The 26,617-nt window shown below is 53.1% G+C and overlaps 8 protein-coding genes across 8 annotated transcripts; 3 read left to right on the top strand and 5 right to left on the bottom strand.

Annotated features, from left to right (window-relative positions):
• Positions 1–2,393: 2,393 nt before the first annotated feature.
• On the bottom strand, positions 2,394–2,959 carry GGS23DRAFT_507700 (uncharacterized protein). Its single transcript, XM_051514524.1, has one exon. The coding sequence runs from the start codon at positions 2,809–2,811 to the stop codon at positions 2,500–2,502; it is 312 nt and encodes a 103-aa protein (XP_051372348.1). The 5' UTR covers positions 2,812–2,959; the 3' UTR covers positions 2,394–2,499.
• A 127-nt stretch (positions 2,960–3,086) lies between these two features.
• Positions 3,087–3,962, bottom strand: GGS23DRAFT_596144 (uncharacterized protein; the record flags this gene model as incomplete). Its single annotated transcript, XM_051518437.1, has 1 exon — positions 3,087–3,962. The coding sequence occupies one exon, from the start codon at positions 3,960–3,962 to the stop codon at positions 3,087–3,089; it is 876 nt and encodes a 291-aa protein (XP_051372347.1).
• Positions 3,963–5,591: 1,629 nt separating this feature from the next.
• GGS23DRAFT_507616 (NAD(P)-binding protein) lies at positions 5,592–7,235 on the bottom strand. Its single transcript, XM_051514522.1, has 3 exons — positions 6,517–7,235; positions 6,157–6,381; positions 5,592–6,061 (listed from the first exon to the last, which is right to left on the bottom strand). Exons 1-3 carry the CDS (start codon positions 6,914–6,916, stop codon positions 5,841–5,843), a joined length of 846 nt encoding a protein of 281 aa, XP_051372346.1. The 5' UTR covers positions 6,917–7,235; the 3' UTR covers positions 5,592–5,840.
• GGS23DRAFT_507657 (uncharacterized protein) lies at positions 7,236–8,278 on the top strand. Its single transcript, XM_051514523.1, has one exon. It carries the CDS (start codon positions 7,555–7,557, stop codon positions 8,176–8,178), a length of 624 nt encoding a protein of 207 aa, XP_051372345.1. The 5' UTR covers positions 7,236–7,554; the 3' UTR covers positions 8,179–8,278.
• A 7,438-nt stretch (positions 8,279–15,716) lies between these two features.
• GGS23DRAFT_507572 (uncharacterized protein) lies at positions 15,717–16,690 on the bottom strand. Its single transcript, XM_051514521.1, has one exon. The coding sequence runs from the start codon at positions 16,519–16,521 to the stop codon at positions 15,889–15,891; it is 633 nt and encodes a 210-aa protein (XP_051372344.1). The 5' UTR covers positions 16,522–16,690; the 3' UTR covers positions 15,717–15,888.
• A 1,098-nt stretch (positions 16,691–17,788) lies between these two features.
• On the top strand, positions 17,789–19,889 carry GGS23DRAFT_507479 (uncharacterized protein). Its single transcript, XM_051514519.1, has one exon. The coding sequence runs from the start codon at positions 18,035–18,037 to the stop codon at positions 19,784–19,786; it is 1,752 nt and encodes a 583-aa protein (XP_051372343.1). The 5' UTR covers positions 17,789–18,034; the 3' UTR covers positions 19,787–19,889.
• A 363-nt stretch (positions 19,890–20,252) lies between these two features.
• Positions 20,253–22,500, bottom strand: GGS23DRAFT_507516 (uncharacterized protein). The gene is made up of 2 exons (XM_051514520.1): positions 22,025–22,500; positions 20,253–21,869 (listed from the first exon to the last, which is right to left on the bottom strand). Exons 1-2 carry the CDS (start codon positions 22,318–22,320, stop codon positions 20,294–20,296), a joined length of 1,872 nt encoding a protein of 623 aa, XP_051372342.1. The 5' UTR covers positions 22,321–22,500; the 3' UTR covers positions 20,253–20,293.
• A 2,018-nt stretch (positions 22,501–24,518) lies between these two features.
• GGS23DRAFT_620414 (uncharacterized protein) lies at positions 24,519–26,436 on the top strand (the record flags this gene model as incomplete). The annotated part of the gene is made up of 8 exons (XM_051521102.1): positions 24,519–24,666; positions 24,766–24,791; positions 24,858–24,894; positions 24,951–25,021; positions 25,081–25,103; positions 25,166–25,322; positions 25,385–25,488; positions 25,562–26,436. The coding sequence occupies 8 exons, from the start codon at positions 24,519–24,521 to the stop codon at positions 26,127–26,129; spliced, it is 1,134 nt and encodes a 377-aa protein (XP_051372341.1). The 3' UTR covers positions 26,130–26,436.
• Between the last annotated feature and the right edge of the window lie 181 nt (positions 26,437–26,617).

The raw sequence follows: 26,617 nt of genomic DNA, 5'->3' as shown, positions 1-26,617 counted from the left end.
GAAAAAGAAAAACAACCTCGGCCGTGTAGTCAACGGAAAGAAAGTCTGGCTAAACGTGTAGGGCGGGTAGCCTATATACACGCTCAGGATTTCGAGTCATCATTCATTCGTCGTGTCTAGGCCGACGACGCGTCTCGTCTCGGGGTGTCTTCAGATGCCCCGAGAGCTATAACGAGTGAGGGAGGGGGGGGGAAATGCCGCGGTTAGGAATACAGGTGCGCACGATAACTTGAGGGGCACATGCGGGAATTAGAAATGAAAGGTATGTCGTGTCGGATGTAGATTCGACAGCCAAGGTAGGCGGACGAAGGCGAACCACCGTACCCTGCGGACGAAGCCGTGTAGCGACATGCTGGGCAGGCCGGATATCTATCCATCGATGTCGGGAAGGTCGACGAGGCGAAAAGAAGGGGAAAGAGGCCCAAAAAAGAGAGGCAGCAATCCCTAGACGACGTGAGGTTGAAATAAGAGTTCTCCGAAAACAGAACGGGGGAATGGAGAAGGGGAAGAGGGGAAGGGAAAGGGAAGAGTCGACGTCGTGCGGCCAGAACGATAATAATTAGCCGTCCATCGCACACCCTGTCCCCATCCCCATCTCCATCCCATCCAGTTCCGTTCCTGTACACATACGTACACACCGTCCTGTGCTCCCCCCCCCTCCCAGCGGGTTCTGAGCCCACTAACCTGGTCGGTCCACAGCCTGCTGAGCTCGTCTGCGCGTCCAAGCTCGGGTCCTTCTTCTCCTCGTTTCTCCATTCCCACTGCTTTCTCACACTTCCCTTATTTCTCCCGTTGCAATCTCCTCTCTCTACGTCTTGCTGACTTTCGTTCTGTGTCTCTTCCTCTCCTCATACAATCGTGTGCCAACCTTCCTGTTCGATCGGGCGTAATGCTACCCCAGACTGCTATTTTACCCCAGAACAGGGGGGATGGGCGAGGAGGGCCAGCCCAGACATGGGTACAGGAGATGCGTCCTCTTCCCCGCGTGGGCCTGGGGCGGAAAAGGCCTCGCTCGCTGCTGTCAGCCCCCAACGCGAGCCCGCTGATTCGCTGGCGATCCCTGATTCCCTGGACCCGCACGTCCGCCTCTCGCCGTTAGTGTTCTCCCCTAAGTGCGGCCTGAGTCTGGGGGATCCGGGGGCTAGCGTTGTGCGAGCGTGTGGAGAGACCGTTGCGTACTCGCCCAAGTGGCCTAGTCTGTGCCGTCTGATCTGTCTGTCTATCCAACTGTCTATCTGTCTATTCACATGTATGTGTTGTGTCGTGTGTGGACGTTGTGCGTAGGTGTCGCGTATGGTACGGGGGGCCTATGCTTGTGTGCGTGAGTACATGTATAGGTGTATGGTGGTATGGGGGATGGGATATAGTACGGACACGGAATCAGCTCTCCCCACGACGTCGCATGCGCATGTACAGGGCTCTACAATACTCTACATAGCTGCGTACACTCACATAGAAGCAGACACATAAATATACCTACCTACGTACACATACGTGCATACATACCTACAGACGTGGGTTGAGCATCGACAGATATCGTAGTCGTAAGATTTTCCGACCCTTTGGTGTGAGGGGATGGGTGCGTGCAGCGTGCAGCGCAGGGAGGGAGAGGACAGGGGGGAGGACGAGGGAGGGCGGAGGAGGGGCAGTGCTCTCGTCGTCGTCGTCTGAGCCAGAGATGGCAATTCAATTCGCTCTCCCCCCAAAACAAGCGCTCGTCTTCCCAATCACCTCGCGATCCGGGGTTCGAGACGGGGCACGGAATCGTCGGGCTCTCCTCTCCTCCGTCTGCCCTCCCGCTCCTCTCCCTCGTCGCTCCCGCCCTCGAACCTCCCGTCCCGCGCGATACACACCGCACCTATATGTGCCTATTTAGGTATACGTATGCGCATACAACCCGCCTATAGTGCGCACTCTCGATCCTCGCCGTCGTACGAGGCCGCGTTGACCACCGCACGGCCGAGCAGGCGAACGGGCGAATGAGCGAGCAGCACTTTGCCGGCCGGCCAGCGTGGGATGGGATATGGAGACGAGAGATCCCGTGTGGATCCGTAGTAGACCTGCACGTCCATTGTAGATGCACCCGCGCAGGGTTACATAGGGTATTAGCTATCTTCACCCATTCATTCGCTTCACCGCTTTGGCAGATCCTACGAGCACGTAGCAAGGAGAAGGCAAGGCGCAAGCTAGGCGCGGTGCGTGGAAAACTCAGACGAACGAGCGGGCATCATTATTCCATGTTGATGATGGCGGCGACAATCTGGTGTAGAAGCGGTGCTAAGTGGTAACGTCTGTCCGCCCTAGCGTTCCTCCTCCCGTCTCTGCCCGTCCCTCCGTCCATCCTGGTGTCTCGATCCGTTCTCATCCCTCCTCCCTCCTCCTCTGCCCGCCCGCCCGTCTGTCCATCCGTCCCCGGTGCAACCTTACAAACAACGACTGTACGTCGCCAGCAGATACCCAAGCTCCCAGTCCCAATTCGACGATATCCCAACTCATCAATCAGACCTCCCAGAAACAAGACACAAAAAAACACCACAAGCAAAAACTCGTAGAACCACCCTCGACCCGGCCCCGCGCCCCCCCCCCATACGGCCGCCCGTAAGATCCGAACGTCGGCCCAGGTAGGATGAGACAGGCCGCGGCGGACGTAGGTATTTGCTGACTGTGACTTTGCGGCGGCCCGGTTGGTCGAAGGTGAAGGCGAAGATGGGGGGGGGGGGTATTAGCCGAGACGAGGGTGAAAAGTGGAAGCAAAAAAAACAATCGAATCCAATCCAATCCGAATTTCACAAGCCCAAAATAACAACGCATAATATGCTCTCGCGAGCGCTCGTATAATACCTAACAGTGTCACGTAGAGTCGAACCAGCATCTCTGCACGCTGTCCCCCATCCCATCAACCACGTAGGTCATATTCTCCGCTTGCGCCGTCCGTCCTCAGCAACCAACGAGTGATATCAAAAGCATCCAGATTCCGTCTCTGTCTCCTTCTCTCCTTTTTTTTCCCCTACCGGTTTTCGTTTTCCCCAAAATCTTTTCTCATTTCTCCGTTCTCCCAAATTTTTGGTTTCTTTTTCGCTTTTCATCTACCGCTGCATACTCCTCTCCTCAGCTACCCCAGCCGCGGGGTTCTTTCTCTCTCTCTCGCCGCCGGCCCCGGCGCCCCGGGGCGCCCCGCTGCCTACCGGGCCGAAGGAAAGCGGCGCGGCCTGCTCGGCGCGGCGGCGCTCGTTGGGCGGGGGCCCGCCGGGGTAGGGGCCGGACACGCGCGCGTCGTCGGGGGCGGCGCGGTGGGGGGGCCCCGGCGCCGCGCGCCCCGGCGGCCAGCGCTCGCCCCGTTGGGCCGCCGCCGTCGCGGCCGCGAGCGCCGACGCCGACGCCGCGGGGCAGTACCACGACGGCGTCCGCGGCCGCCGCGGCGGGACGCCCCGCCGCTCCATCGTCCGCCGCGCTATGTCCGCGAAGAACCGGTCCACGTGCTCCCCGTCCTCCATCGTGTAGCCGCGCCCGCGGCACACCCGGCACCCGCGGTCCTCGCACACGCGCCAGTCGTTGCTGGCGCGGGCGCCGTCGTCTGCGGGCGCCTGGCTGGTGGGGCCGGGTCGGGGGGTGCCGGAGCTGGGTCCCGCGTGCGCGCTGTGGACGGGGTGTTTGTTCGCGGCGTCGATGTGCCTGGCGTTGCGGGGGTTGGTCACAATATTGGGCCTGTAGCTAGCCCTGCTGCTGGTGTTGTTAATGTTCGAGCCGGCTGCCCTGCGGTCGTTGCCGTGGTACCGGTTGTCTCTGTCCGACTGTGGGAACGCCGAAGCCGTACGAGAGCAGGACTCGCCATTCGTGTCCGGTGGGCGGTGCAACGAAGACTCCCGTGGTGAGATTGCCTCGTCGGAGATCGACAGGGCTTTGAAGTCTTTTGGCATGCGAACCTGGGTAGGGGGCTGACGGAAGATGATTGGGGGGGCCATTGCGTCCGGCGTTGACGCGGTCGCTTCCTTCAAGTACGGGGTCTCGCCCTGGCTGGCGAGGATATGTTTTGGGTATAGACGAAACGGGTTGCTCAATAAAGCAGGTCAATCGCCTAGAAAAACGAACTTTGTTGGCAAATCGGGTGCGCAGGTCGAGCCTGAAGACAGGAGAGAACAGGCGAGAGAAACGATATCTGGGACAGACTTCTCGTTTCCGTCTTTTCCCACGCTCTAAAAATGCCGCCGACGCGCCGCGGTGGCAACGCCTGCCTCTTCCTTTCACACGTTTGATGGAGGGAAACGGCCGAGGGGGGAGACGGTGAAGACCAAGAGCAAGAAGGATAAGAAGCGATAGGTTTTCCTCCCCACGCTTGGGGCTCAAGCAGAAGGCAAATAACGGCCAAAAACGAAAACGGGGCAGGAAAAAGAGAGATTGGGTGAAGAGGCTGATGGTTTCTGATCGTTAGATCTTGTGGCTCCTCCTTATGTACCCGTATGAATATTGCCTGTAGACGGGCCGGTATGCTCCAAGAGCGTGCTCTGTGCTTGTAGTAGCGATAGTGTAGCGATTCCCTGGACGATCGGTTGCGGCGATATTAGGTAAACAATATTAACTGACCGCGACCGCCTAGAGATGGTCTTGGCTGAACAGGGTAGAGCGGAAGGAAGTAAAGAACGAAGCGGGGACAAGGTAGATTAAGTAGATCAGAGGGCCGACAAGAACGAAGCCGAGAGAGGGTGGGTTGAGTAGAGCAGAAGGAAGTGAGGAACGAAAGAGGGGAGAGGGCGGGTTAAATACGGAGAACAGACAGTTTGCCTTTCCAGTAGTAGGTAATAGCGGACAACGAATGCAAGAGACATAGACGGGGCGGAGTGCTGCGTACAAATCCCCAACCCGAGGGCCTCTCCCCCTCTGAAGTTCCTAGTTAAAGTTTCTGGGGGGAGACATCGTGGAATTCGACAGAAAAAGGGGTCGCACCCCTCTTCAACTTATACTACAGAAACGTGTCCACGTCATAAGTATCGGACTTAAAGAGTCCGTTAATACGGCCCTCCGTCGCGTGAAGCTACATTGGGGGCTGGATGGGAACTCTAAATCTATGGCGTTGTCACATGGGGTCTCTATATACGCAACGTCCGGTAGTCGTGGCGGTGGTGGTGGTGAACGCGGCAGCAGTATTTGAGCACCCTAGAAAAGGCACTCCCTGTCTCGTTCTGGCCGCCACTACACGGTTGCGCTCTCCGCTTGTAACAGCCTCTCGGCCAGGAGTTCTGGAATATTCCCACCGCTATCCGCACCGGAACCCAGGCGTGATACCTCGTGACTCTGGATGTACGTCGAAGCTCCGTCCGAAGCTCCGTCCGATGGGCCTGTCCTAAGCACTCACACCTGCCATACACAAAGGAGAATCATTGGGGTTCTAGATTTCGAGATACCTGTATATTGTCAATTGGCTTTTCATTCGGGTGTAATTCTCCGCAAGAGGGATGAGTAGGATAGAAAACTGTGGCCCGAAAACATGGGACGGCCACACCTCGCTCGTGGGCTATGCAGGAAGACAAAGTTGAACGCCCTTCACAATTTAGAGCTACGCTGAACGTCCGGTATCGAATACGTACCTAATATTACGTGAAAATGTACCCAAGGAATTACACCGATGTAAGGTGCCAAGGCATGCCAACATAACAATGCCATTACTATGCCCAAGTGCCCAGCCGAGCCCGGCTGGGATCCCGCTGACTCCGTACGCAGTCGTCTCCCGCGAATTCTATAGCTACACGCTGTTTTTCCATCTTACAACCTGTGTACCGTTACCCGAGGCCCGAGGCCGACGCCCCCTTCAAGTGAGTAGTAGTATGCCGCTAAGTAAGGTGGCTTTAAGCCTCACCGCGTCTCCAGAACGTCTCCAAGTTGGCCTCCGTGTCCTCGTCGACGTAGTCGTGATGCGGCCGTATCGTAACCTTGTCGCCGTGGATCTCGGCCACGGCCCCGGACACGCTGGCGTCCCCGACCAGCTGAGCGACGCCGCGTACTAGCGTCTCCGGGGGCGTCACGATCATCTCTTCAAACAGGGCCTTCGATGGCGCGATCGAGCTCTCTGCAGCACGATTAGAACCGCATTCCTTCGTCGGCCGAGTTTCCGAGAGGTAGGCGTGAAAAAGAACACCAGGGGGGGGGGGGGGGGAATCTCACCGAGAACGGCAGGAGCCAGAGCGTTGATCTGGATGTTTACGCGCCCGAGGACGCGGGCGAGCGACCGCACGAGCCCAATGACGCCGGCCTTGGATGCAGCGTACACCGGCGCTACGGGGAAAGGGTAGAGACCCGCGTTCGATGCCGTGCAGATTATGCTACCGCGCGACCCCGTCGTGGGATCTGGCTGATTCTTTTTGATGTAGTGGGCCGCGAGCTTGACAGCTATTTCCGCATTGTCAGTCGCCAGAACGAGGGTAATTTGTCACACGTGCAGCCGAGCACGCAGAATTACCGTTTCTAGGGGACGGAGAAGATGGTGCGGGTGGGTGTTAGTCATGCACGAATGGCTGCACTTACTGTATATCGTGCCTGTGAGGTTGACCTCGAGCGTGCGCAATCGTGGTTGAGAGGGCTCTTCCTCGTCGACGAGCGTAAGGCTGCTGACGCCCTGCTCGGAGATGCCGGCGTTGGCCAAGACGACGTGGATGGCGCCGTAGCGCTGGTATACGTAGCGGAAGGCCTCGGAAACGTCGTGCCACGAGGCGATGTCGCAGCGCTCAAAGGTCACCGTGGACCCGGGGTTCTCCGCGGCAACCTGGGCGGCGACCTGAGGCCCGTTGTTCGCGTTGACGTCGAGAATGGCCACCTTGTGCCCCTGCGATGCGAAATGTTTCGCCATCGAGAGCCCGAGGCCGCTCGCGCCGCCGGTGACGACGACGCTGAGCTGCCGCGTCTGGTTGGCCGAGTTGCTGCCCATTGTGTGTAGCGAGCAGGCGGGTTGGGCGGGCTGAGGGAAGAGAAGCTTGAACGAGTAGTACCTAAACAACTAGGATGGGTCGAAGCTGGGTGGAAGTGAGCGGCTGTGGAAAGTGGACAAGAGTCGTCGAGGCGGCAGAGAGACGTGAGGTTAATATGAGATCTCAGTCAGGCTTGTCGGTGTCGATTCTGTAGGCGTGTGCCGAATCGATTGATAGGTAATGGCGCTGAGCGCGGTTAAGGGGTGATGCGCGGGGCTGTTCATGCCACTATACCCGGGCGGGTTATCGTAAGTGGATCGCATTGTGTAGTCGGCAGTTGTCGGCAAGTCATGCAACAGCTCAACCTGGGCAGGGCGGAGAACACCGCCTGATGGAATGCCAACACAATGCCCTACCTGCTCCGTCTTCGAGCCCGAAGGATTCGGCTCGGTATTAAGTTATAGGCAGGTAGTGCCCGCGAGGCCCCCAGGAGGCGATGCCTTCTCGACGATGCTGGTCGACACCGCCGAGGTCACGATGCTAATTGACGCCGCCGAAGCCACGAGATTTCCAAGTGCACACAATAGGTACCTATCGTTGATGGTTTACGACTATTGGTAAGCCCGCGGAAGCTTCGCGGAACACCGTGTTTCTCCTCATGACTCCTCGTCTCGGCTTCTCGTCCATCCCAAAGTCAAAAGTGCCTCAGCCCACCCCGGAACCGCCAGCTCCAGATGCAATCCTGTCTCAAGTGACACGCGCGGGGGCGGTGGCGGTGCATAGCGTTACGCGTCGACCCCAGGCATCCTTACTCACTGATATCGATACCTGGTTAGACTCGTCTTGTCGGGCGGGCGTGGCAGCGAGCGCGGTCCGTCTACTGGCCTCGGTTCTTCTCCCACTGCTTCGGCATGCCCCGGAAGTGCGTGGGCAACTGCGGTCGCGAAGCGGGTTGCGAGGCGGGTTGCGAGGTGCTGGACGCGGCATCGGCAGCAGGGCCGTCGGCCTTCTTGTCCTCGCTACGATCTGCCGGAGCTGTGCCGTGGGAGGCTGGGTCGTCGGCTGGCTTAGCCGTGTCTTGGGGAGCGGAGACTCCCTTGTTCTGCCTGTCGTCGGCCATTTTTTTAATCCAGCTCCGCTAGGACGATGGGGGGTTGGAGTAGGATGCAGGGAGCGGGGAGGCGAGCCGGCTTCGTCGGTTGATGATGCGATGTGTAATCCTTCCTATACAGGTAGGGCTGTCTATGTGCGGGCAAGTCGTAGGGAAGAGTGTGTCTGGTAGTTGAGCAACTGGAGGACTGAGATAGAGGACGGAGGAAAAACTGAGCACTACTTCTCAACATCGGGGAGGTTCGTCTATGAGGTCACTTACCTACCTAGGTGGTACCTAAACCTGCCTACAGATCGACGTAATAGAGGTAGGTACCTAGGGTAGGTACCTCCTATAATCCACCCAAGGGAGGTACCGCGCAGAAAAGTAACAATGACCGACTTTTCCCCACGTCTTTGGCCGGAGGCCGTCGCTGACGCCGTTGACGTCGTTGGCGTCGCTTGTCACCCACGAGCGTGCCGGATCGCAGGTCTCCGCCTCCCATTCGCGTCAATCACAACTTCAAGAGCGGGGTATCAAAATATTAACTGCCGTAAAAGATGCTCGGGAGAAGGTTCCGGAGAATGGGTTGCGTGAGCTTCTGGACACTAGGTATCCCTGCGCGACTTTAAGCTGTAACTGACGCGAATGGGATGTACACGAAATTCTAAGTCGAGAGCACCAACCTCATACAATCTTTTTGCCTCCTACCACGTATCAGGATAAACCATGCTGAAAAGGAGGGAGAGATAGCTTAAAACCGCGCCAGGAACTGCCCTTAAAGAAAGGAGAGAGAATACTTAGGTGTGGCTTACTCGTAAAACGCGTAAAACGCGCGCCACGAAACAGCAAGATGTTACCTAAATAGGGAGCTAAATGCTAGGTGTGGCTATCTAAGGAACGGGTGAATAGTTAATTGAATTATAGTTATTTACGTAGCCTTTTGGAGCCGTTTTACGTGCCTTTTATATCCCGATTAGCCCTCGTTAAGGCAGGGCTTACCTTATAGCTATACGTAACCGATTACGTACTTACGCGCCTATACGCCTTCTTAGCCTAGGTAAGGCTATCGTTAGGCTCTTAAATAACGTAAGGCCTTAATTCCGTAGTATTTTCTTCCCTTATCGCTTTATTTATATACTTATTTCGTTTAAGGAATAAGGCTATTACGGGTCCTTTAGATATAATAGCTTAATAAACCTCTGGTATTCCTTCGCTTCTAAAGGCTTCGTAAACCTATTAGCCGCGTTCTTAGCTAATAATACGTATCTTAGCTTAACGTATTCCTCTTCTACCTCTTACCTTACGTAGTAGTAATCCTTTCGGATATACCGCTTTTATTTATTTATCGCGGTTTCCTTTACTTACGTATTCGCCGTCGTATTATCGTATCGTAAGGTAATAAGGCCTACGAATATTACGCTTAATTCCGTAAGAAAATTACGTATTTACGCGGCATTTACTACCGCCGTCGATAAAGCTATATACTTAGCCTCTTCCGAGCTTTGCGCGACTACCGACTAAAGCTTCGATATTTATACGATCGAGGCTCTTATTATAAAGAATACGTAATTATTCGTTAACTTAATTATAAATATATTTCCCGCGTAATTCGAATCTACGTAGCCGTAAAGACTTATTTCGTTATATTCTTTATAAGGATAATTTTCGTTTAATTACCGATACCGGATTCCTCGGCTTACCGTTCCCTTAAGATATCGCATTACGCGTTTAATTCCTATTTAATACTCTTATAAGGGGTTATTTATAAAACGCGCCTAGGTCGAAGCTACGTAATTAATATTAGGCCTCGTAATATATACCGAAAAGTTTGCTTTTCTTATTAACGAGGTATACTTTTAAACCTTTCGTAGGTCGGCTTTATCGTTAGCCTTTTTCGGTACGACCGCGTTCTAATTCTTCGGGTTATACGGTAACGGGTATAGCTTCGTATCGCCGTAGTTAAGTTCCTTTAAAGCCTTTTCCGTATATTACTATTAATCGAGCCGGACGTCCCCCGTAAGAAACGATCGTCTTATCCGGATCCCGAGAAATTAATTAACGTTTCCTAAGTTAATTACCTTAACCTCCTCTTTAATTATATTCGCGAGTTTATAAAGTCGTTCCTCTTTAGGTCCGAATAATAGGAAATCGTTTACATACGAAGCGATTACGTTTCCTATTTCGGGTTTTATATAAATAACGTCGTCTAAGGTTAATAAAACGTAGCCGTATTTCTTTAAGATACCTCTTATACGTTATTACTACGCGGCTTTAGCTTATTTTAAGCTATATAACGGGTTAATTAGCTCGATAATCTTCGACTCGTTATAACTATAGGTTTATTTCTCTTTCTTATAAGCCTCGAAATACTTCTTTAATATAAGGAATTATTTTATAAAGATCCTTTCGTTTAGCTTCCCGTTAAAGTAGGCGGTAATAAAGTCGATCTAAAGGATATATTATTAATAAATAACGGCTAACGCTATTAGCATTCTTTACGATATTATCCTCGCCGTTATCGCCTTAATTTCGTTATAATCGATGCCTTTTCTTTATATAAATCCTCGGGCGTAAATCCGTACCTTTAGCTTATCGAGATCTCCGTTAAATAGAAACTTTTTTTTTAAGACTTATTTAGCGTCGATAAAATAGCCGTTAATTACTTCGCTCGGTTATATAAACTTAAACGTATTACGTTCTAGGTTCTCTCGGATCTCCTTAAAAACGGCTTAGGTCTAAAGATTACGCTTTAATTCCTTTATTACCTTTTTAAAGAGCGGTTTATTCTCGTTTATCTTAAATAGGTCCGCCGTTATTAATGCTATTTACCTATGGCTTTACTCCTACGGTACGGTAGTAAGCGTATTAATATAATATAGCTTCTCTTAAGGCGCGTTTCTAAACGCGATTTTAAGCGTATCTTATTCGCCTTTAAATACTCCCTTTAACTTACTTTCTTACGAGCCGCTTAGCGCTAAAACGGAACGTACCTTATTTAACTTAAGTAATACCTCTAGCATATAAATCTAAGGTAGTTTCTTTTTCGGGCGCCTTTTCCGGGGGCGTATCTTATCCTTATCTTCGTTTATAACGTTTTCGTCGACGATATTATTATCCTTATTACGAACGCTAGTCGCCGCGATCTTCTTTCGATGCTATAGCCGTTTTTAAACGTACTTAGGTAAGAACCTAACGACGTTTCTTAGGTTTAAGGCCCTTTTAGAATCTTTTAGTTCTTCGTAAAAGATAACGTAAGGCGTTTTTAAAAAACGACCTCCTTTTACGAATTAAACTAAGTAGTTATATTTCCCTTCGTAACCTATAAAAACGGCGCGGGTTTTACGTAGTTTTATCTTCTCGGAAACTACCCGATAATTCTTATCGATATAGGCTACGTAACGGTTACCGACGATACGTAAATACGCGTTATTAGGTTTATAGTTCTTTCCTAGCTCTATGCCGTTTATAAATCTCTCGTATAGCGTAAGCTTTTTTACGAACGAAACGCTAGTCCTATTAATCGTATACGCCGTTACTACGAAAACGTAGTCCTAGAAGTAAGTAAGGATCTTTATTTAAACGTAGATTACTTTAGTATCGTTTTATAGGAAGCGTATGCTCCTTTCCGCTACGCCGTTCTAATATTAATTATCTAACGTAAAGGCATTTAACGTAATATTCCTTTCGTTATAAAATTATTCGATAGCGCTTATACCGAACTCTCGGCCGCCGTTAAAGCGTAATATTCTTATTTATCGCCGGCTCTTATCCGGGGCGCTCGGTAATACCTTAAATAACTAATAAACTCGGATAAGATAAGTTATTAATACTTATTAAGCCTTTTCCTTAGACTTATATTAGGTAAATTCTTTATTTCGGCTATCGTTATTTACGATTAATATAAAATAACGGTAGTTTTCGATCGATAGAGGCTATAACTTTCCGAGGTCGTATTAAGTAATTTCCTTAGGGATCTAGGTACGCCTTTAAGGGTCCTTCGAGGATATCCTAGTAATCTTTACCCGATTATACGCGTAATAAGGCACCGTTTTTACGAGTATTAGGTTTAAGTCGATCCCTATCGACCTTTTAATGGTTTATATAAGTCTCTCCGTACTAGGGTAATAAAGGCGGCGATACTATAATATTAATTACTTTATAATATTATCGTCTAGCTATATTAGTATCGCTTATAGTATCTTATTAAACTTACCGAATTAGTACCTTAGCGCGCCTCCTTAGTACCGTTTAAAGGGAAGGAGTTTCGGCTTTTCTTTCTTATGTTCCTATAATAAGAAACCTCGTTTCTTAGGGTTTAAGGTCGTTAAAACGGTCCCGTTAGGGTTTATAATATTATTCTTATCTAACTAACCTCCGCTACGATAAAATAACTCTCCCGAGAAGATCTTAATTAAAAAGGAGCTAATAAATAACGTATAATTTAACTACGTTCGGTTATATTCCCCGTCGTCGCCGGTAAGGTAATAAATAGCCTTACTTATTTTCGTAACGTTTATAAGGCTTCCTTTCGTATTAATAACGTAACCCGGTAGTAACGTTATTATCGTTTTTAGGTCTAGATCTCTTAAATCGTTTGTAACGTAAACGTTAGCTTCTATATTGAAGAATAGGTAATCCTTATAAGCGTTAGCCTCTGTTCCGTAATTAATTCTTAAAGGCTTTACGGGCCGTTCGCCTTTTAACGGGTTAGTTATAATTAAGTTATTACCGGGGTTAATAAGAATAAGCTTTTATTTAGGGTCCTTCTTACGGCGTAATTCGTTATAGGCGTTTATTAACTTAGAGAGCTTTACCGTATTTATTTTCGTTCGATATATCCCGCCTCCGTTATCGTAATAACCGAATTAAGGTAGCGTATACGATACGTACGTAGTATATTACGTCGACGGTTATTTTAAACCGCCCCTTAATCCGCCGGGAGCGCTATCGCCGTTATTATTACCGCCGCCGTTACCTTTGCCCTTTCGTTCCTTTAGCGGTTTCGGGTAATCCTTAGTTTTATACCTATATTCCTTATAATTAAAGTAAAGGGGCTTTTCTTATTAATTTTACGAGGGCTTCTTCTTCTTATCCTTTTCTTTGCCTTAAGCGTTATTAGCCTAGTTATTATTACCGCCGTTACTCTTATTATCCTTATACTTATTAATCTTATTACGGAACTTTCCGCGGAAGTTATTAAGTACGTTTAGTAGGTTTATAGGTCTCATTTTAATTATAGTATTTACGATCTTAACTTAGTTAGCTACCTTATCTTATATATAGCTAAGGAATATCGTAATTTATTATTCTTCGCCGATTACGAGGCCGGTATTTATATATTAATAAACGGTTAGTTATTACTTAAACGTAAACTCTACCGGGTTCTTATCGTCGTATTTTATTTTAATAAGTTATTCCTATAACTCTTATTAACGAGCCTTTTCTATAAAGGCATAGGTTTAATCGAATATCTTTAGTATTTTCGTACCTAAGCGTACGTTTGTTATTAATTATAAGGGTTAATCCCGGTAGGTCCCGGCGATTACTTTCGCTAGGAATATCTCGTTTTATTCGTCGAATTCTATTCCTTTTCTATACCTTACTTTCTTTATAAAGAGTATAAATATATCCCGATATAAGCTTTAGTTCGAGATTCCTTTAAAATAAGCGTCCTTATCGGGGTTAAAAACGAACTTCTTTTAGTTAATCCTACCGTCCTTCTTAAACGTAATACCTTTATTCTTACTTCTTATCCTTCGGTTACGTCGTTTATCGTAATCGGAGTTACTATCGGAAGAGCTTCCTAATAAGCTACTTAAGCTACGGCCCCGGCGGCGGTAGCTCTTACGCCGGGCTAAGCGCGAGGTACGATAGTAGCGGCTATCCTCGCGGCTCTTACGGTAGTCCTTACCGTAAACTCGTTAAGTCTTTATAGCCGACTTATTTAATTTCCTCGGAATCTCTAGATCTTTAATATAAGGTTTATTCTTACCTTCGTTAGCGTCGGTAAAGTCGCCTTTTTTTATTAAATCGGCGACGTCTTATTAAGATTAACGATAACTTCCTTACCGTTATTCGCTTATTATTTCTAACTTAATTATTATTTCCTTAAAGAAATACTTTACGGTATTTATACGCTAATTAATATATTCGGTCGTTTTACGTAAGCCTTCCTATAGCTCCTTACGTATTTCCTTACGGAGGTTCTTTAACGCGATATCTTACGTAATCTCTTATTCGGTTCCTTCCTCGGCCGCCTTATCTTATAATCTCGTAGCTATCCTCGTAGCTATCCTCGCGATTTAATCGTTTAACTTATCGATAACCTCTCTCTACCGTTAATCGTAATTATACGGTTACCCCGGGCCGCTCGTTTATTAGAGCTTTCGTTACTTAATTACCTCCGTAGCGTAAGTAGTTAAATAATAATAAAATAACGTAGTAATAAGCTTACGAAACGTATAAGGTATTACCATATAGCTATCTAAGGAACGGGTAAATAGTTAATTAAATTATAGTTATTTACGTAGCCTTTTAGAGCCGTTTTACGTACCTTTTATATCCCGATTAGCCCTCGCTAGGGCAGGGCTTACCTTGTAGCTATACGTAACCGATTACGTGCTTGCGCGCCTATACTAGGTATAAATATCTTGTCTTAGCGCATCCTTAGTACCCTAAGGGAGGCCACGGGATAGCCATAGGCGGTTTTTGCGGGCGTTAATCAATACTACGTGTACTAGGTATTACTAGGTAGGTAGTATGTAGTAGCTGCGGACTGAGCTCAAGCGGGTCCCTCCAGGTAGCCCACCCCCTATAAGGGACCAGTTTAAGCCTGTTGAGGTCGCCTATGGCTTCGCTCGGGCACCCGAGGCGCCTAATAGCGGGCTTGAGGTCCCTTCCGGAGCCTCCCCCCCGACGCCCCGACATCACCTGCGTCAGCCCCTAGCCACCAATTTACGAGTGTCTCTTGCTCGATGTCACGTGCTACTCTAGGCAAGTAGGGAGAAATCGTGCAACACCGTCCGTGCCCTGACCTCCTCTCCACTCCAACTACATCAGCCACCGCTGGAATTGCTGTCTACACGTATCCTATAGTAACATCACGCTCGAAGCGCCCAGGCGATCTTATGCGGCTGCTGCGTGTATCTAGGGCTTACACCGAGTACAAGTCAACTAACTCTGACCGGGCCGATGACTGCCTCGGAACCCATACCTATATCCCGGCCGCACCTCGATGATTTCTGCCACGCTGCCCTAGCTGGACGTGCCTCTCACGAAGCGTTCAATCTCCCGATACGGGAGCGGCTCCCCCGATGCGACCCTGCCGCCGATGTTCCCCGTTTAGGGCTCCTTTCACGAGGGGATGCGACGGTCCCACCCGCGGTGTGCTGCTTTTTACCGTAGACCACGAGAGCGGTTGGCCTACCGCGTATCGGGGAGGGAAAGGGTGGATCGATATCGTCTTCCTTGGGTATCAAAACCTTGGGTTCATGATAGAGATGGGTAGGGTACCATGTCCAATTTCTACTTCATTTGCCGTACTATCTCGTGCTTAGGACCAGGCAGGCTGGGCGCATGCATGACGCATCACGTCTCTGAAGTGGTCGACGTGACACGCACCCGGGTCTTGTGTGAATTGGCAATGGAAACCAAATGGCAACCTATGGACGCTCGATCGATCAACTATTGGCGGAGCAATTTCGCTTTTTAATCTGTCAGACTCGGCTGAGTTCATTTCCCTCGCTTCGGAAGACGCCATTGTCTGCCGACTAACCTACCACGACGCATGGTCCCATCTTCGGAGGAGTCCCGTCTCCTCTAGACGAGCACCTATGTCTATTATCACTATCTACCTATGCGTAGGTGCTCGTTACTACGGAGTCGCACACGCAATCCAACCTAATTGAAGCAGCAACATACTGGGCATGGAACCCCTCCGAGGATGACGGAGAGATCAAGCGGCTCATGACAGGTATAGCACCGGGGTGCTGTCGCACAGCTCGCCAAGCCTGTTTCTTGTTTTCCCCCATGTTCTCCGCGGCGGGAGCTATTCTCGAGCTCCTCCCCCGAAGGCTGCACCGCTGCCCAGTCGCAGTCGGGGTCGTTCCAGAAGGCGTTAAGAGTACATGTCCTCTTTCTTTTCATATGTTCTTCCTCCTCATCCTCGTCCTCCTCGTCCTCATCAGCGCTCCGAACAACACCCCAGGCGTCGTTGTCGCTGTCGCCTGCTCTTCCCACGACTTCAGCGGGCCTACTCTGGTCTGTCTTCCACGCCATATCCGAAGGGTCCCGGGACGTGTCAGTAGTGGCAGAGGAATACCCCGAGTGCATACAATTGTAGGCATGGAGCAGATGCAGGTCGTAGGGGAGGCCGAACTCACCGGCGTCTGATTCAGAGGGTGTGGATGGGGTGAGTTCGACCTCTGACAGGGACACAGACTGAGCGGACGGTGAAGAGGTGCTCGTATCTGTGCTCCTGGCTGCGCTTGATGAGGGCGTACACGACGGCGACGACGAGCCTGATTGGTCCATGGCAAGGATGCGCGGTCACGTCGGATGGGAACTATCAACTCGTATAGCACAGGTAGATTCCCCGACGTAATTGAGTGGCTAGCCCCCTTTGCCCGCTGCGGCCTAGCTACCTATCTGCAGAACTCTTACTTACCGAAAGCCTGTTAATAGTTACCTGATTTCCGACGCAGAGCGCTTCAACTTCAACCCTCTAAACAGGATATTGGGGATAGATAACCTTGGGTTAGCTCTCAAAGCAAGATAAGCAGAAGCTGGCAGCACACTAGACGAAACCGCGATGGCCCCTAATGGGAGGAGCGTGTGTTATACTATCGTGGCTTGGCGCTAGGCGTTCAGTTTCATTGTACAGCACACGGCTCGCGGCTTAGGAAAACAAAACTACATATCAAAATAGCAAGAAAGAGGTAGGTCGGTAGGAACAATGCCTCTGTTATAGGGTCTAGTCGGATGGGAGCATCATTTGTTCTGTCGCTTTCTTCTAGGTCTCGGATCAAAGTGGGCGAGAGGGGTGCTTTGTACTCTTCTGTCTCCTTGCCCCGGGACGAGATGCCTTTGGGTCGTGGGATGCTTCTGCTGGATCTTTGCATTGGTATGCGGATCAGGGAGTGGGATATTCATCGGGACGTTCTCTCTAGATAGAGGCTCCCGTCGGAGTGTTCCGCTAGTTAGGCTTACGGTGTTCGATGCTTAGGATCCATGGTGGATGGAGATTTGACAGCCTGGCCAATTGGTATCTAGAGACACAGCACATTCACGATAACGAATACTTCTGTACGTGAGACACCTAACCAGCTAGTATGTGACGATCACTTGTTATCCTAACTCGGCCAACCGTCGACGTCGAATAGTCTTCCTACCACCTCGGTAAGCAAGACGGGTAAGATGCTATACGGTGAGTCTGGTTCTAGGAGATAAAAGAGAGAGAGAAAGACGTCGTTGACATTTACGATTCCAGCAGGCTCAACGGCACTCCGCTAAGTGCGTCACCTCTGAGGTAGGCAGGTACCTAGGTACATCCCAGTTTCTGTGTGAATACCTAAGTACCTCAGATATGCACAATTCTGTCTCCTGGGAGGCAAGTACTTGCCTCCTCCTATTCTAGGTTAGGTACCTGGACTCGACAGGGTACCTAAATTTACCATATCGCCACATACATAACCCTACGTAATGATGTACCATCTCAATCTGCAGTACCTGTGGACCATACTTCAATAAGGTACCCCTCGGTACACGGGTACAACCTGCCTGCCCCCATCGATCTCCTCATGAACATCCATTGGGATAGAGCTGAGATCTCCGCCCCCCTCCGCCCCCTCGACGTCTTTCCTCTCTCCATCCTCTCCCACCATTTCCAGTCTTCTTTTCCCAATCGCCTCCAGTCCAGTCCTCGCCCTCTCCCTAGAACGTAGTAGCAGCAGCATCGTTAGTGCACCCGGCTGGCGGCCATGACGGTTCTACCCCTCTGAATCGACCTGCCTCCAAGACCGCTTCCTCCCTCCGCTTGACAGCTACGATGAAATTCCTTCTTGGCAAAATCCGGAAGTCGGCGAATATGCCAGGAGGCGGAAAGGTCGATATCGTCAGTCGCCTACCTTTTGAATTGCACATTCTCGTCCTTTCTCATCTCGAGCCTCAAGACATAGACGCTGGCCTAAGCGCATCCCACCGCTGGCGAAACATCTGGCTGAGCGGCGAAATATGGCCTAGGCTCGCCGATATATGGTTCCCAGGTCTAAAAGACTACATCCACGGGTCTGTAGCCGATGAGAAGTCCGCTGGTGACATGTTCCGGCGCACGCTGCACAAGGTCCAGAAGAGGGTGGGTGGCAGGTTTGCATCCGCTCTGCGCAGCGAGATGCGCCTGGGGTCCGACCAATTCACCTTGAACAAGAGCGTCTCCGTCAAGCAGGGCGGCGTTCATTCATACGCCGATGTCGATGGGCTCGAACCCGAGTTTGGCCAACATTTCCCCTACTTCATGCTGTACAACAATGGCCGGCTGGCCTGGTGGCCCGAGGTGAAGATGCTTCCCTATTTTGCCGTCGTGGACGACTTGCGTACGAGAGAGCGCCGCGCCTACTTGTTCCCCGGCCATCGGGGTCAGACCGAAGGCTTCAAAACCACCATGGGGGACAAGCTCTTCCTCATGGGCCATGGGAGGACACTGCACGCCTGGCATCTCGAGAAGGACCGACTTTGCTCTATCGAAATCCCGCAAGAGTTTCATCGGTGCAGTGCCGAGGGGGAAACCGTTCTAATCGTTGCGAGGAATGCGCAACTCTTTCTATGGAACTTCGGGCACGAGCTACAGCACGTTGCTGTAGCCGATTTTGGCCGCTTCAAGAGGGGCCCGCTCGGGTCACGGCAGTCTAGCAACATACTTTCGGAACAGTACTTTCTTCGGAGTGCCGGTACGCGCCTGGTCGAAGACGGCACCCAGTTAGAATTCATCGTCTCTCCAACGGAACGTAATGTCTTCTTTGTCGTCACCTTTAGCCAGTCGCCCGCGTACGAGCTCCAGGTGCACGAAATACGTAACGGTGAGCTTTGCGGGACGTATACACTAGATAAGAGTGAGTGGTCCGTCTTCGGTATGTCGCCTATGACGACGGGATTCCGCCAGGAAAAGGCCGATTCGTACGGCGGATACAGTTTGCTACATGCTATATTCGAACCTCCTCGAGGCATTCTGGATACAAACGGACTTGGCTGGGATTCGACCCGTCACAAGACCACTTGCGATGCCCAGAGCAGTAGCCTTAGATCTGTGTGCTTCAACATCTACACGAAGTCCTTCACCGTCCTTCATTGCCATAACATCCTGTGCTACACGCCTCCGAACCCGTTCCAAATCTGGAACGGTCGAATAATCGTAAGCGATGCCGATAGCTCGGGAGACCCGGTCGTGTCCTTGCGTGCTTGCGCTGGCGTCGCCTATCCGCCCGTCGACCCGCCTCCGACCCGTCTCTACACGACGATACCTAGTGGGCAAGGCGATCTCATGCGACGGTGTAAAGTCCCCCCCCAGAGGCACCGGCTCGGCACCGAATTTGCCGATGCCGACTTCGCTCTCGATCCTTGCCAGCGCTTTCTCGGCGAGCTTGCTCAGAGCAACGGCATCGGGCTCCCCAGGATCGTTGGCGACGGCGAGTTCCTGATCCTAGTTACGGAGCCGTCGTACATAGCCTGGAGTTTCGGGGGCGAACTCGGCGGCGAGCCGGCGGCTAACGGTCGTCGCATCCGGTGGAAGAGTCTAATCCGCTGAATGTCGCGCTTCGGGGACGTGTGACGGAACGGAATATATCACCCGTCCCCTGGGCTGTAACTCATCGTTTCGTGGAGGAAAATACACGTGTATTTTCCCATCTTGGCTCTGCGTGAGGCTACGTCGCTTCGTGAGAAGCATAGTTCTTCCTCAGATTGTAGGTGCAGTGCGTTTTTGCTTCACGTGGTTTGGTCGTTGTTACCAGCATGGTCGCGTTCCGCCCGAGACACGGGGCCGTCGGTGACGGAAGAAGTCGACATTACCATGGATCTGAGATCCATTGCGTCGCATGTAGGAAGCTATGTAGACATGCATATCCAAATAGGAGCTGTGGGCGTCTATATTTCCTTGTGAGGCAATGGGGAGAGAAGTTTGACCAGGGCACGCCGGAATGGGTACCGAAGACTGGGCCATGCTCTGGGTGATTAGTGGCAGGGGATGCAATTGGTTGTTCTATATACATAAATGCCTCTGCGGTCTGGTAAGTTCCGGAGGACAAGGAGGCTTCTAGGGCAGCTGTACTCGCATTTCCGCGGCCTGGTCATCACCGTCCGTGTCGGTGGCGGGAGCTCTGCCCCCATCGGCCCTGCACATGCGCCCCTCCTCGCTGACAGTCCAGAACTCGCTGCCGACTGTGACGGCGCCGTATAGCAGCCGGTCTGGGTCATACTTCTGCTTGACGCGCAGCAGCGCGGGGTAGTTGGCGCCGTAGAATACGTCTTGCCAGTCGGGCTGGCGGAAGTCGGCCTCGTTGATGTACGCGCCGGAGCCGGGCGTCGCGGCCTCGATGATGGGCTGGATGACATCGGTGATGCGCCGCTGTTCGGCCAAACCTTGCTCGAAAGGGTCCTGAGAGCCCCAGGCGAGGGTAAGCGACGCAGAGACGAGGGTGTCGCGCCACTGTGGCAGCACCGCGTTCACTCTCTCGCCGCCGCCTTTCTTGCCTCTCCCACCCCTCCCGAACCGAGACACGTCGAGCCCGACGCCGATGAACACAACGCCGAGCTCGACAAGCTTCCGCGAGGCGGGGCCGAAGCTCGGGAGTTCCGAGCGCGGGATCAAGCGCCCACCGAAGAGCTGCGTACCGACCTCGATGTTGCCTGCAGGCGGCGGGCCCCAGTAGTGGTTGTAGTGGTCTCCATAGCTGTCGAACTGGGTCAGCGTCGGCGCGAGCGTGACGTTGAGCGCGGCTAGCGCATTCCCCAGCGGTGTCAGCATCTGCGCTACGTCCTCGCGTGTCTTGCCGTACGCCGTCAACGCCGGAACACGTAGGAACCCATCGCCGAAGAAGTAGATGACCATGGCGCCGGCATCGACGATGGCCGGCAGCGCCGCGTGGAAGGTATCGATCACCTCAGAGAGGAGGTTCTGTTTACCATTTTCTCCTTCGCATGGGGAAGACGAGCATGAGGAAGAGGGGACGTTAATATCGAACGAGGCGCCGCTGACGACGGTGTCCGGGTGCGCGCGCACCGTGATAGCGACTACCACACCGAAGGCGCCGCCGCCGCCGCCGCTCAGCGCCCAATAGAGGTCGCTATTCTTCGTGCGCGACGCCGTTAGCAGCTTTCCCCTCGGCGTGACAACATCGAAGGACAGCGTGTTGTCGGCCGCGAGCCCAAAGCTCGTGCTCAGCGCCGAGTGGCCACCACCCTGGACGTAGCCGCCAGCGACGCCGACGGAAGGACACTCGCCCGTGAGCACGACGAGGCCGGCGGCGCGGGCGGCCGCGAGGGCCTCGTAGCCGAGGACGCCGGCGCCGAGGCGCATCGCCTTGCCCGAATAGAAGGGGGGGTCGCGCCAGTTGACGACCTCGATGCTCTTAAGGCGACGCGTCCAGACAGCGAGGGCGCCGGCGCCAGTCGACCGTCCGAGATAGTCATGGCCCGTGTTACGGACGACGAAGCGCAGGTTACGCTCACGCGCGAAACGGAGGGTGGCAGCGATGTCGGCGGCGCCCGAGACCTCGACGGCGTAGCTCACGTAATTGCCGAGTGCGCAGGGGGTGCTGCGCGGCTGCTGCCACGGGTCGCAGCTCTGGTTTGCGAATATCGGAGCCATCACCGATGACGAGGATTCCAGACTAGATTATTTTCCCGTCGGAGTCAGTAGTTTAGCTCTATAAGATATGTTGCGTTTGCGGATGTATGCGTATAACGGAGAAAGTAATTACAGCAATGGTAGGAGAGCAAGAAGAGGAGAGGGAGAGCAGAGCGGAGGAGATGGGTTCACACTCACTGGATCGCGGAATCGTGCCACTGCTCTCTCAGAAAGTTGCACTTCTCTTCATCGAACGTCGGGTCGTGGCACGGCGAGCCCAGGGGAACGGTAGCGATGAGACGGCCACCCACGGTGCGGTTGAAGGCGTCCCAGGTCTTTACCGACGGCCAGCAGGGGTCGGTGGGCAGACATTTGCACCTCGGCGCAATGCCGCCGACGGCGACGGCGCTCGCAGACGGCGCGAATAGGGACGGTACCAGCCCCAATACAGCCGGGAGAAGAAGACGAACTAACGACGACATGATCGAGGTCATTCCCTTGTGGCGTTATGACCGATGTCGTCCCGCTGGGCCCCCGGTTCCTAGACCCTCCCCTCTCGCACTGACAAAGACACAGCTTATCGTGGTGGTACAACCATATAGACACCGAAAGACTCAGCCGTGTCAGAGAGCTCGATTTTTTCCTCTTCTTTTTCAGCACCACCCCCAAGCGCGGGTGACGATGTGGATATAAATAATAAGGGCGCAAGTGTAGATATGTGTGTTGGCTGGTGTTTAATATGCCGGTTGGTTGCGCTCCTCTCGAATTCGGACCTGCCTACTCCAACTAACCCAACAACTTCCGGGAAGCTTCTCAAAATCCTTGCGCACTGTAGAAGATCCCCGGTGATCCTTCTTAAAGAAACCCAATCACGGAAGACGAACGTATCGATGTTCCTTTTTCTCTTTCTTTTCTGTTGAGACGGAGCTGACATCGCCCTGCTCTTATCTTCGCTGTCACCACCGGCTGACGGAGGCATTTTGCGACAAGATTACTTGACGGCTCCCCTATCGCTTCGTCCTGTGATAGCGGCTCACCAGACAGCGCCGCCGGGACGAATATGTAGCAGATTGCCGCGTCCCCAGACATGCATAAACACCTCGAATTGGGGATGGAGGGGAGAGGGGCTTCTCCTCCTTTGACCCCGATGACCGGAATGCCCGGCTGCCCTTCGGCAACCCAGTAGGTACCATCTTTCCCCAAGCCCGAGCGACGGGGTCGTCACGTCACGAGCGATCGGGAACTACATGTGCGTTTACATGTGTGTGTGTGTGTGTGGTGTGTGTGGGTGTATGCATGTGTCTCGACAAGCAGTCCGGAAAGACACTTGGCAAAATCCCAATACCTCATCGGCTCGTGAGAGGGGGACGCAGGAGAGGCAGTGAGGAGCAGGTGTGAATGTATTTGTGTTTCCCTCCCCTCTCTCATGTGGGAGCGCAGGAGATGCTGCTTGGATTCTCGGAGCTCTATCTATTCCTGTGTTAACGGCAATTATCATCGGTCCCGGACAGCTAACTGCCTACCTACCTAACTTACTGTCACAATTCACATGCCTGCTTGCGTTGCAGCATTGGCAGCGAGGGCGAGCGCGCGGCCTGTCCTCGGTGGTGTCCCCCATACAGGCCACCCTCCGCTCGGCGTGCCGAGAATGGAAGCCGTTTTATCGTGATTCACGTGGCATCGATGGCAAGCAAATCTTAATGATAGGTATGGCCGCCAGCCTGCTTGCGCACGCCTACTTATAATACCAAGCCTGCTTGCACGTGTTGCGAGCGCGGGATGTGATGACCAGGCCGACTACACGGCGACGAGAGCCCCGTCCAGGTCGATTGGCAATATACATGGCGACAATTTGCGCCTGCATGAGATGCACAGCCGGTATTGAGAAGGACCGCAGCGATCGTCTCTTACGCGCACTGCAATCCCCGTATGCGCGTAGCACAGCACGGGTCTCTCTCTCCTGGGTAGGGTCGCAGCGTCTGACCTGCAGGGCGCCGGATGCGACGTTGAAGAAATATTAAGCTCCCATCGCTCCCGTCGCTCCCGCAGGGCAACCCACGCGGGGGGTGGGAAAGCGAGGGCAGGCCCGCTGTAAACGAGCTGCGATGAAAACCGGCGGCGTCGATATTGATCCGGCATGGTTTCACGTGCGGCGGCTTGGTGAAGGAGAGGGTGTGGATGGCAGTTGACGGTGTGTGTGTGTGTGTGGGCTCGACGATGTCTCTTCTGACTCGCCCATCCAACTTGGTCCCAAGTCACATCATATAGCGACCGGCAGGGATTCCCTGCCTGCTTTTGCATGGCGAGACGGCAGATTGGAAACAAGGCCATTCGAGGCCGTCATCAACACCTAATAACGCTGAGTTGCTTTGGCAGTGATCAACACGCATGTGGGTGTGCACGCACGATTCTGCCCTCCAGCGAGACCACCCTCCCTCATCCCGCCTCCTCGCCTCGTCGTTCTCGTCAGATCTCACAATACGTATGTGCCGTCTCTCATACACATATGTACGTGTACAAAATGCCCGGCCCTTCCCCCTCTCTCCCTCATTCCCCACAAACCCGCTTCCCGCTGAGAGAAGAGCAAGATCGGGAAGAGACTCGATGAGCGGCACCTGACACTGTCCATCTATTCCCGCGCGTTTCGACGGCGCCCGGCGCCCTGTACAGGCAAAGGTATACCTATATCACCATGGGCTGGACGTACAACGCCCCCGACGGCACGCCGACGAACGGACCCCGGATCGTGGCCGTCACGATCACATTTACCGGCTTCACCCTCGCCATAGTCTGTCTGCGGGCCTACGTGAGAGGATGGATGGTCAAGGCTTTCGGCCACGGTGAGTCCACGGTACCCTCGAGCTAGCTTCGGTAGATTGCTATCCTCCTCGCCCCCCTAAGGTGTATATGCTAACGATGGCAATTCCCGCCCGATATAGATGACTGGATGATAATGGTGTCGTGGGTACGAAAACCCCCATCCCAGAGCCGAGTGCCGTGCCGTGCCGTGCTTATTGACAGACGACTCTAGGTCGGGACGTGCGTGTATTCGCTGTGCACGGTAGTTCGTTCGTACCCCCTCCCCTTTTTCTGCTCCCCTCGCTCTCCTCTGACCGTCGGTCAGAGACGAAATGGGGCTTGGGCGTGATGAGCCTCGAGGACATGCCCCCCGGAAACGTCTACAATTTCGGACTGGTGAGCTTTCCGCACCCGCGCCAACGTGGTGGAGCAACATGATGCTTATGGTTAGACAGGTCCAGTACATCGGCGCTCCGTTGTAAGTCGTCGGACGAATGCCGACCCGAGAGCTCGACCGCTAATCGCCGCCGTCGGCGCCAGTTACGTTGTGGGAATATGGGGGTTTAAAATGAGCCTGCTGCTGTCGTACCTCCGGTTCTTCCAAGGGAGATATCACACAGCAGCGGTCTTCGTAGGGATAGCTTGCACGCTGGCGCACATCGCCTTCGTCTGTGTCTTCCTCTTCCTCTGCACGCCGGTATGTTTCCCCCTTAGAGAATGTCCGGTTATGACCGATGTCGTTTAACAAGCGCGGCGTAGATAAGCAAGCAATGGGATCCAGCTATCACGTATGGACACTGCGCCGCAGCGGTGCCATTTTATTTGAGCTTCTCGTCTCTGACGATCTGCTTCGACCTGATGGTGTAAGTCCCGCCAATGCTATCGCGCGCCCGTACCTATCTCCCACAGACTCTAACCAGCCGTTGGGGCGGCCAGTATCATCCTCCCGTTCCCAGTGCTACTGCAGTCCAAGATCCCGCGGCGGCGGAAGGCGGCGCTGCTGATCCTCTTCGCGCTGGGCATCTTCGTGACGGTGATCCAGGTGATCCGGATCCAGACGATCCGCAGCCTGGCGAACTACCTGGACTCGGCGGAGCCGATAACGTGGTCGATCGTGGAAGCGAATATCGGGGTGACGATCGCGTGCATCCCGACGCTGGCGCCGCTCTTCAAGTACTTCTCGGAGCGGTCGCGGAGCGGGACGGGGTCGGGCTCGCGCCGGCCGCCGGAGCTGCGGTACGCGCTGCGCACCTGGGGCAGCGGCACGCGCGCGCTCGGCCACCGCAGCCACAACGAGACCGAGGTCAGCGGCGTGCGCCGCGGCACCGGCGACAGCACCGAGCTCATCCTCGACGCTGACGGCATCACCAAGACCCTCGACGTCACCGTCACGCGCCAGCCGCACCAGCCGGCGCCCGACTCCCGCGCGAGCGCCGACACCCTGGACGACGACCGCGGCCACCTGCAGGTCCCCGCGAAGGCTGCGGCACCGCAGGACATGTGATGGGGGGGTCAGTTCCGACGGCGCACAGGGTAAATAGGGGGGTTTTTTTTTTTTAAAAAAAGGAGTAAAAAACCCCGGAAATCGGGAACAAGGGATAGAGGAGGCAAAGTGGCGCAGGGCAAAGGGCAAAAGGGAAGGACGGAAAAAAAAAAGAACAACTGGGATAAAGTAACTATGATGCACGGCAAGACAGGTTCGGGGTTACAACGGTATACTACACGAAGATATTACACGGCGGCGCGAGGGCGAATCCGGGATATACAAGTAAAGGGGGGGAGGGCTTTTCAGGTTCGGGTTCACGGAAGCGCAAGGGCATCGCGTTGCGGGTCGGGCCAGCGGCAGTTGGGTGTTCTATGAGTACTATCTAGTTTCTCTCGGGCGGGACCGCGCCGGCGATGCGGCAGGGTGGTCCTCTCTATTAATACCTTGTGTCGGCTTCATTAAGCAGTTTCGGGTACCTGTATCATTTACGTCTCGAGCGAGCGAGT

This window comes from Durotheca rogersii (genome assembly GCF_024521655.1).
Source record: "Durotheca rogersii strain YMJ 92031201 chromosome Unknown GGS23scaffold_8, whole genome shotgun sequence".
Lineage (NCBI taxonomy): Eukaryota > Fungi > Ascomycota > Sordariomycetes > Xylariales > Xylariaceae > Durotheca > Durotheca rogersii.
The sequence above is the reverse complement of the archived record's forward strand: the minus strand, read 5'-3'. Positions and strand labels throughout refer to the sequence as shown.